The sequence below is a fragment of the Haliaeetus leucocephalus genome, unplaced genomic scaffold (genome assembly GCF_000737465.1).
Source record: "Haliaeetus leucocephalus isolate CR32 unplaced genomic scaffold, Haliaeetus_leucocephalus-4.0 Scaffold76, whole genome shotgun sequence".
NCBI lineage: Eukaryota > Metazoa > Chordata > Aves > Accipitriformes > Accipitridae > Haliaeetus > Haliaeetus leucocephalus.
Window position 1 is genome coordinate 1321973 of NW_010972512.1, and position 10630 is coordinate 1332602.

At 55.9% G+C, this 10630-nt stretch overlaps 1 protein-coding gene across 4 annotated transcripts in view; it reads right to left on the bottom strand.

Annotated features, from left to right (window-relative positions):
- NOS1AP (nitric oxide synthase 1 (neuronal) adaptor protein) overlaps positions 1-10630 on the bottom strand; it is a 39431-nt gene that overhangs the window by 28313 nt on the left and 488 nt on the right. For all 4 annotated transcript variants that reach the window (XM_010581046.1, XM_010581037.1, XM_010581021.1 and 1 more), the window contains exon 2: positions 665-736. In XM_010581046.1, the coding sequence (XP_010579348.1) occupies positions 665-736 (72 nt within the window). The remainder of the gene's footprint in view (positions 1-664; positions 737-10630) is intronic.

Sequence of the window (10630 nt, forward strand, 5' to 3'; positions counted from 1 at the left end):
TGACTTCATTACCAGCTGACATCCCCTGAACTACTCACTGTTAAACAAGCTCGCTGCTGGCCGGCCCCAGAGCTCATTACTCAACACTTTAATTTGCACATTGCCATTTACCAGGCACTAAACTGGCATATCCAGGCAGCACCCAAATTTTCACACAGCTGTAGTGCTTATGCAAGCGGTAAAACACAACCATGCCTCTTCCACAAGTAGTTTGCTGTTACTTTTGAATCGGAACTGACACACAAGGACATCCTCCGAATCGTGGACGCGCTACAGTTTCCATCCAGTGCTGGCAGCCCCACGTCCCGCACCCACCTTCCACCCCATGCTCCTGCACAGGACGCAGCACCGCGAGCACAGAGACGACCCTGCTACCGCTCGGGCTGTAGCTAACCCCAACCACCGCACACGGGATGCCTGGGTACCGCGGGGGACAGCCAGCGCCGGGGATGCTGCAAACGCGACGGTGCGGCACACGAAATTTGCAGGCATCGCGCCTGGGTTACGCGGAGATCTCAATGGAGAGAGGGACGGTGAAAAATACAGGGTTATGAATAACCTGGAGGACAGGACTTATACAAGAGAAGGCTGTAAGAGGAGATGGAGAAGTGCTGCCCCCGCCACCCCGATGCAGAAGAAGAAGGAGCATCCTCGCCGTGCTCACCCTGATCCGCCGCATGGCCGTCACGATCTCCACCCGGCTGTTTGGCCGTGGCACATCCAGGCTCCCGATGTACTGGAAGGAAGGAAAGAGCAGATTAGTCGAGTATCCATGGCACTGGAAACCTCATGGTCCCACCACGGCCTCGATGGCATCACTGGAGGGAACCCAGGGTCACTTCTGGGGAACAGGCGGCATTTTGCCCACTGCACCCGAAGCCTTGCACGCCTCCCACCATGAAGCTGTTCCCTCACCACAAAGTTTCAAGGATTCAGCAGCCCTTATTTGCTGGCCTCATTCATCTATGCCATGATCAAAGTACGCAGGTATAAGCCAATATCCCCTCGGCTGCACTGAGTCATCTATTATAGACCTAGATATTGGAATATCCCTAAAATAGCTTGGGCAACCTGTCCTGTGACAGGCCCTTCACTGCTTAATTACAGCCCTGCCAAACCCTCGGCTGTTTTTGCAGTGATGCTGAGCCTCCAGAATAAAGGAGCCGCTTTGCTATTCAAAGGGGACCAAAGGCAGCGCCACTGCGACCCAGCACGGAGAGATGCCGAACAAAAACCTTTTAAAAAGTAAAATGGAAGAGGGCAGATTCAGAAGAAGGATCAGAAAACAGACAAGCAACAAAGAGTCAATGCTGAGCACTAAAAACATGTAGTTAGAAGAAAAGCATTTTGAGTCTATTTACTAGCCCCCTGTGCTCCCACGCTTCATCTCGACATGAGCGCTGACGTAACCCTCCGCAGCGCAGCGCAGGCACCGAACTCGGCAGGGCTACGTGTTCCTGTGAATACGGCCATAACCTTCGCCAACAACACGAAATCCCAGGTCACTGGTTTCGAGCACCAGCGCCGAGACGGGTGCCTGAACGGCTGAACACGTGCTAAGGGTCACCGTACAGGCAGAGCCTGCGGAGAGCGGTTATTTCTCACCCAGCACCACTGCGGGACTCCCAGCTCCTCTCCGCTGGGATGCTCCTGCCACCTCTATCGAGGGCACAGCACCGGGGCTGCGTGACCACACCTGGGCTTTGTGCGGGCATGCTGTCCCAGAGAGCCCTCCTTGCTAGCCCTCTTTGCCCGCACCCCAAAATCCACAAGCCCACCCGCTCGGTGAGGCCGTCCCCAGCGGCACGGCTCCCGCCCCGGGCGCAGACGAAGGCGGGCGTCCGGCGACCGGCACCGGGCAGTCGGTGCTGAGAGTAGATGCGAAGAGAGAGGATATAAAAATAAACACCAAACAGCTGGCGTGATCGTCACGTGCCGAGCAGGCTGCCACGGTGCAGGGCAGCTTTATGTAACCGGGAATTAAAGCCCACGATGAACGCCGTCGGTAAAGGCGGCATTAACTGCCCAGACCCCAACCGCTGAATGCCCAACTGCAAAAAGCACAGGTCTTGATAAGTTTTCAGTCGCATCCCCTAAACACAGCCTTCCCACTCCCTTCAAAGGTTCAGGTCATATTAATAGAGGCATCTTTGACATCAATCGATTCCCTTTTCTTATATAAAGTCTGGAAACCATCAGTAAAAAGGAGGAGACGAGGAGGAGGGCTGAGGCAGCCAGAGCCCTGGGCACGCCATCACCGTGCAGCACGTAAAGAAGAAACCTTTCTCCATCTTTCCCTGCCAGGCAAACGTCTCAGCTGCACAGCACCTCTCCCACCAAGCCTCCCCATGCTGCTCTTCTGCCAGGGACCCCCAGCACTGCTTCACACTCACCTGCAAGGGAGACTTTTTAGCTTGAATTGTAAGAGCGACAGACTTTTGCTAGCAAAGGGGACAGCCAGAGGATGCCTATCTTCTTCCAGTTATTCCCAACAGCATGAGGTCACTGCCACCGGAGGGGTAATCGCCGTCCTTCTCCCTGCGTTTTCCTTGCACAAGCGAGCGCAGAGTACAGCCACGTGCAAGGACAGGGCAAGCGGTGGCAGCTATCAGCTGGGCAGGAGACAGCCCCGTCCACAGCTGGCTCCCACAGCCACATGAATCCGAGCAATGCCAACCTTCTGGCTGACGACCACAACCTCGGCCAGCAGCAACGCTCCGTCATGCCTGTAATTGCATGTGCGAGACTGTCAGGGCTGGGCTGCCCCGTAAGCAAGCGATGGAGCAGAAACCAGACACCCCCTTGGACCTCTTTGGATGGCCCTCCTGGAAAACTGCACCAGCAATAGGAACTGTCTTGATGCTGTCCTGTCTGTGCCCCTTTATTCAGCTATTCCCCTCCAGCCCATGCTTGTGAGCACCCGAACCAAGGGGCTCAGGTCACAAACCATGCAGGATTCGCCTCTGCTCCCAAACCCAGGCTCCATGGCATCCTGCTGGCATCCCCCATCCCGTGGGAGCATACCCCCACCAGAGCCCATGGCACCTCCAGCCCTGACGTGGGCTCACTTCACACAATTACTGTGCTCACAGCTCCGATAACACCCACCTCTCCCTCCGCTCCGGAGGCAGGTATTTTTTTGCACGTTTCATAAAACTCAACAGATGGACAAAGTCTCCCCAGATTATTTTTGTCTTCAGGGCAAAAATCACATGTGGGAACTGCACTGCAGAGGAGGAGCCCTTCACAATGTGATGAGCATCCCCCAAAAATGTGGACTCGGAGGTCAGCCTTTCAGCTAAACTACTATTTCCCAGGCAAGGAGTGGGGATGGCCTGAGAAACCACCCATATTTACTAGTGCTTTGCAGGCAATAAGTGCACTGAGGGCCACTCCTTCCCCGCTCTCCTCCAGCCCTCCTACTCCCAGCACCAACTTTCATTTTGGGAAGAGCTGTGGGGGAAAAGCAGGCGAGGCAGAGGTGAGGATCAGCAAAGCAGCTGGAGCCTGTGGGGTGCAGGGCTCCCCCATCATCCCACCCCAACGCTGAGACCCAGCTCCCTCCTCCCAGGGCAGGAGCCCCAGGGACCCCCAAGCATAGGGGGGGGGTCTCAGATCGCAGGCATAGACTTTTGCCTTCCTTTAAAATCCACGTGCCCCAAGCGAGGTGCCAGGCGTGGCGGTGGCTCCCAGGGCTTGGACCAGCATCTGTGCCAGCATCCGTGCCAGCAGGTCGACCCCACAGGAAAAGGAGGCAGTGGGGCCGGGGCTCAGCCCGGGGAGGAGAAAGGAAGGCGCCTGAGACAAAAGGAAGGAAAATAAAGCTGTGTGAAAGAGAGCTGACAAAGAAAATAAACCCATGAAAGAACCCACCCTCTCCAAGCCCCCGGGAACCAAAGAGGAGGAGGAGGAAACCATATGCACACATGCAGGACGCGGCTTTCCCAAATAATTGCCTCCAGATCCGTAGCCCCACCACCCTGCAAGCGGATGGGGGGCAGAGGGGGAGCCCCCCCACCTGCACCCAAGAGCCAGGCGGGATTAGGGGGTCACCGATCCCTACGCTCTGAAGGTGGGGAACACGCTTGGCTCAGTGGGGAGGGCAGTCCCAGGCAGCCCCCTCCTCCTTAGCCCAATTAGGAGGAGAAAGGCCACCCGCTTGGAGCGCCAGTGAATGGGCAGCCAAGGGGGTCCCTCCTGGAATGAGGCACTCTGGCAGCCCCACAAAGGCAGCCCTCGCATTGCAAACGGCCAGCACGGGCAGGCAGGCACGAAGCACCTGTTTTGCAGGGTGCTTTCGGTCCCCCGCACGCCCTGCTGCTCCTCATCCCCCACGTGTGGGACTCGGTCTTCCGTCAGTCCGTCCCGGGGCCCCTGGGAAAGGGCAGCCCCTCTCCCTGCCACGGCACAGACTTGGTGGCCGTCACCCATCGGGCTTCTCGGCACCCAAAGGGAGGTGGCTTACTGTCCCCCTGCCATGCAAACAGGCTCCCTTGTCCATCCCAGGCATGGCTGGAAGGGGCCTCCAGACACAGCCCACACCACGCACCCTCTGCCCATGGCTTACGAAAGACTTGTCCAATTCAGGGAAATACCAGTCCTCCCCAGGCCAGAGGAAAAAAAAACCAAGAAAACAAAGGAGAGCATTTTGCCAAAGCAATGTTTGCACAAGTCACTCCGTTTCTCATTTTTCCTTGAGGTTGTTTAATATTGCTCATTTTCTGCTCTGTCAGAAATGAATTTTCTGGAGAAGGTGCTTTTTCCGTGGCAGCAGGTGGAAGATATTTTCAAAAAACCGAAGGCCCATCGCATCCCTGACAGGGGGACATGTCCAAGGGGTGTGGATGAGATCCCTTGTGGGTGGTGGGCAGCGGTGGGCAGCGAAAGCCTTCCCGGAGGGGAGCTGCCGCCTTCCCCAGGGAGACACGCTGCTGCTCTGCCAGCCTGATACTGCGTGCAAAGGTCAGGGCTGAATCATACCCAACTTACGGTGGAGCCTACATTGGCTGGCTGCCGGGTTTCCAGCTTCGAAAGCTGCCCTGAGTTAGAGAGCTTGCCACGGATGAAGAGCCGCTGGTTCTGCAGAGGAGCTACAGGCAGGCAGGCAGCAGGGCAGCGCAGGGAGAAGACACACGCTGGCACCAACCCCAGGCTGGGGCATCGCACTGTGGGCTACGCAGCCGTCCTCGGGGCCGGGAGAGCCTCGATGGAACAGGGCATCCTGCGCCCAGGCTGGGGAGGGGTTACCAGAGGTACTGGCAGCCGTGTGGAAGGCATCAGATATGGGGCGTGAGGGTCCTGAGGTTTCTGAAGAGTCCAGGGTGGCATGAGGCCACACCGGGTGCTGGGACATCAGCCCCGTGACACACGGCTGTGCCACGAAGCAAGGGCCAAAGTGCTCGGGCACCAGCGCCCAGCCAGGCACCCTGAGCCCAGAGATTGGAAATCTCTTATTTCCCCAGTGCCTGGGGCAACACCCAGCCTCTCTGCAGCCTGGCTGATACGGGCTCCTCCCAGGGCTGCTGTGGTCAGGGAAAGCAAGGAGAAATCCAATTCCTGGGACTTTTGCTGTCCCAGTGCTCCCACTCTCCCACGCACAGCCTTCACCCAGGGAAGCCACGGGGCCGGGCTGGCACGGCCCCAGCTCTGCCCTGCACCCCAGGAACACCCAGCCTTGCTGGAAGGAAAGGGGGGAAGTTTACTCAGACTGCGGTGGTGTGGGCTCAAAGGCCAAAAGGGACGCAAAAGTCAGGATGCCAGCTGACTTCTATGGAAAAAAGCCTTGGCTTTCCAGCCTGAGCCCGGAAGGCGGGTGCAGCGGGCTCTCTGCTGAGCTGGAGGGCTCCAGCCCTGCCCCATCCTCCCTTAGCGGAGCTCTGCACCCTGAGGACACCAGCCCTGGGAGCCAGGTAGTTTAAGGCAGCATGTTGGACCTGTCCAGAGCTCCGTAACCAGGCAGTGGGCATCAATATAGGGGCACCTCACACCAGGCAGCACCGGTCAAGCTGATGCCCTAAGGATATTACCGCTTACCTGCCTGCTGATCCTAGAAACGCTTGCGTTGCCTATGAGCTACGTGGGGACTCGAGTGCCCGCAACACACAGCTCTGAAGGTCCCAAGACAAGACCCCAGCACCCACCAGAGCCACGTGCACCACGCCCCCCCTCCCCTCTCACCGGCCAAAACGGGACTCGTGCAATAAGGGGAGACACCTTTGCAGCAGGACGCGGTCCTGCAGCGGGGCCACTGGGATGCAGAGCGAGCGGGTGCAGCAGGAGAGCTGAAATTTTCCCATGCCCATGAAGCAGGGCTGTCCGCTCGCCCCGTTTCCATACCCCACGCTGCCCGCAGCTGCCCCCCACGCAGGGGCTGAGCTCCCCGCACTTCCAGCCTTAACAGGTGTTCGTGTATGGGATGTGCGAGACCGGAGCGTTTCAGCAGGCAGAAAGCAGGGCTGGGAGCATCCCACCCCCGTCGCTTCTTCCTCGGGACCTTCTGGCATCTGCCGAGCCTGCGAGCTGCCTTCCCGGTACCCACAGTCTGGGCACACACGGCTTTGCCAAATCCCAGTAGAGGGTTTTTTTGCTAAGAGCTTCGCTAGGCAGCCTGTGAACTGACTTCACAAGCACGGCAGAAATATGCCACCGTTTCAGACGAGAACTTTTGTGGCACTTGGGAAGGTTATTTATAGCCTTGAGCAAGCAATCCTGGGCTACATCACACTGCAGCTTTGCTCCGGTCTGAGCAGCCCTGACAGAGCACACCGTGCTCGAGCGCTGCCAGTACAAACAGCCCCCAAATAAAGCTGCCAAGTCTCTCCCAGCCAGCTAAAGAGGTGCAGAGCTTCACACAACCTGTCTCTGGCTTTGCAGCCCTCCAGGAGAGGGAACCTTGCTGGGAAGGGAGCCTGAAGCAGAGGAGAGGAAACTGAAGACCTCGATCCGAGCTGCCTGCAACTCAACTCACCTCAAATGCTTTTATGTACGGCCCCTAAATACATAAAAATATACACAAGAGTGGAAACACACATGCATTCGCTGCTTAGTGTTCACCTGAGGCTCTAATCATATTTCTGATAAAGGATTTATCGTTGCAGCAACCAGCAGGCTCTGCCAGTGCTCACAGCCTTGAGAAGGGTGGCAGGCAGGTGAGCTGGAGGGGTTCACAGGAAGGGACATACTGGATCAGACTAAAATCTCCTTCATGTCCCATCTCCAAACATAGACAGCAGCAGATGCTGCGTTCAACTTCAGTTTCCCACGCACAAAAGCGGAGAAAAGTACCGAGAAACATGAAAAAAAAAAAAAACGCCTGCTTGCCAAGATCCCTTAAGGGAAAAAAAACCCAAAAACCAAACCCACCACCCAAACCCAAAAAAACCACCTGCTGCCCAGAAGAACAGCAATCCTCCCAAACCTCCAGGCCCACATTTATCTGCAAATGGGTCCGGTATGAGGAACACCAGGTTTCATCACGTCTTGTCCCAGCTCACGGCAGTCCTGGACCGCAGGCGGTGGGTCTGCCCGAGCACCAGGGTTTGCTCAGACAGCCCCTTCTCCCCTCGCCTGCAGATGGGGGAGTAGCAGAGAGGGTCCTTGCACCCATCTGCCCCTTCATTGGGAACCATGTACATTAGGGCACTGTGAATGGATTAACGAGTCTCGGGACTGAAGGATTAACAGCTGTTTCCAAATAATGGGTATTTGGTAGGTGGGACCTTGCTCTGGACCACAAGACCTCCAGGGCAGGAGGAGAGCCCAACCCAGCCAGCTCCCAAAAGAGGCTTTAATGACAGGAGCCCGGAACGGGCTTCCCTGTGCAAACCCAGCAGCACCCCTGCACTTGAACAGATGGGGGATCTGGCACTCCAATGCAGGCTCCACCACCCTGTTTAATTCCCTCTACATGCTGACCTCTCCAGAGGCGCTGGAGTAGCCTGAGTCATGATTTCCGATTGCGCAGAATCGCTGGTGTTGCACAAGGTGGCCCTTGGGTTTTGTCCTGCAGCACCAAGGCTTTTGGGAAGATAAGGATTAAGCTCGCATCCCCTCCTCCTCATCCCGACTGGAGGAACTGCGCTGGGTGGAGAGGTGGAGGAGGACGGGAGGTGTCTTTACTCTCTACATACCCATTTATTTAACCAGAAAACCACCGCACAAGGGGGAACTTCTGGCCGCTCCCCTGGGCCATGCTGCAGCTCCCAGCTCTTTCATCTGAACGCTTCAGCTAACCCAAGAGGCCAGGCTTTTGATTTTATTCAACAATTCAGACCACAAAACACAGAGGAAAACAAATGCCCTGCCTCCCCTCGGAGCCAGCTCCTCCGATTCCCAGCAGCCTGGCTGAGGTGCCTCCGGGACACAGAGGGGTTTGGTGCCAAGAGAGTGGCCAATGAAAACAGATCCAAAAGTGTGAAATGTATTACTATTCCTGAGAAGATGGAGTGGGATTTTCCAACTATTGGATTTATCTCCAGAAAATGGATTAACATAATCCTTAGAGGACACTTTGCTCAGACTCGGTGTCCCCTGTGCCAGAGCATATGGCTGCAAGTGGCCTCAGTGGGGATGAGCAACACAAGTCTCCTGACAGCATCGCATGTGACAGCACCGCTTGCTTCAGAGCGAGTCCATCGCTCTGTGCTTGAAAAAGGACGCAAATCCTGACTGCCCATAGCCACCCACCCCGGGATGCCAGGACTCCCTGGGGAAAGAGGCAAGGGGAACAACAGCACAGATGCCAGCAGCTACTGATGAACCAAAACACGCGCTACATCCGCTACATGTGCCATTTCAAGACAGCAGCACACAGTGTAGGTCTGAGTGTAAAAATAAAATTAAAAATTAAAAGAATACATCAGCACATACCGACCCAGGTTCATGTTACCCCCCTGCAGTGAGCCCCAAGCAAGCTCGTCAGGAATCCCAGGCTGCCGGAGCAAAGAGCACTGATCCAGCTGCCGAGGGCTGTAACACCGGGATCCCCACCACCCGCGCTATCAGCAATCCCAGGAGGCTTTTAGGAGACAGGCACGCGAGTCCCGGCGCCCCAGATGAGCATTTTTCTTCTTTAATCTTCCCCCAAAGTTCCGCTCTAAATCAGAGTTCCTCATTTTTGTGACTCGCGCTGGGTGCCTGGCCAAAACAAGAGCTGTGCGGGTTTAAGCTCTCGGGATTCTTGGGGATAAAAGGAACTAAAGGAGTGTAAGCATTTAATTAATCTCTAGCAATCTAATAAAAGGATGGAGTAATTGCCTAAGCCATCTGCATTCTGCATCTGGCATCAGGGGCTGCTGGAGAAACCCACAAATTTGGAAGCTGGGTTTCGTACAGATTCTGCTTGGCATTAACGCGTCCAACAGGATACAAAATAAGAGAAAGAGGAGCTAACAAAGACTAATACGGACCAGCCCATTAATGCAGCCAGACCAGCAGCATGGAAAAGAGATGAGCCGTGAGCAGACCGAGGGAAAACTGAAGCCCTATCCCACTCCTCGCCCCCCAAGCTGGGCCACCCAAACCTGGCATGGAAGAGGCACGTGGGATTTAGAAGAGGAGATGCTTTGTAGCCTCCCCGCAGGGTAGGGGTGAGCAGGTGCTGGCAGTAAAACAGCAGTCGGCTCCAATAATCCAGGAGCAAAAGGCTGCAAAGCTGAATTTGAACAGTCTTTCCCAGGAAACAGTTGCAAAGCAGGTTTAAGTTTGCTCCATAAACAACTCCTCTGCTGTTTTGCTCTCTGCAGCACGGTGCCTGCCATCGGGCAGGCAATGGCCTCTGCAGAGGAACCCTCCCAGCCCTGAGAAAAGAGGGAAAATAACACTTTGACACCCTCCAACGAGCAGCAGCCTTGCCCCCAGGGCACTGCACACAATTAGATGCCAAATCTGTGATTTTTTTTTTTCCCCCGCCAGCACATGCGCTCCGAGGACAACGGCGTGCGACACATGTCTGCCTCCCCGCCACTCAGAACTGTTTTACACCAGGTTTTTTTCCAAGTCGACCTCACCTGAGCGTCTCGTCAGCGTGGTAAATGTATCTTCAGGAACAGCAAAGGGGGCAGGATTTTATGTTTCCCCTTTTCAAATTTCATGGCCAGTCACTTCCCAGTGCACTGCCAACCAGCGCTACCTGCTTGGGGCCAGGCAACGCGGATGGGTAGCTTGGCTTTTTCCCAGCCTGCTGCAAGATCACAAGCACTCAGCCTGTGGGAAGACACAGCCTAAGCGGAGTAAGAGACTAAGAGGTCCCAATGGAAAAAAAAAAAAGAGCGCTTCCTGCCAAATCCACTACTAAGAATGTTTTATATCTGCGAGGAGAAATAGCAAGCTTTTATTTCAGGCAGGCGGCCCTGACCTCTTGCACCGCACCACAAATGGCACACAGTTCCTCTGTCCGCTCACACCCTGAATTTATCCCACTTACAGCAGCACCAGGGTACAAGGCATCCTGCAGACACCAACCGTGCCCCCAGTCACACCGGCACTCCAGCATTACCCACAGCCCTGGAAACATGGAGCAAAACCCAAGCCCTCCTCTCGTTCCCAGGAAGACGCGCACAATCCCTGGCTCTCCGGGGCCAACGTCCTCAAGCGACACGGTGCAGAGCCACGAAGGGATGCAGGGCCAAGG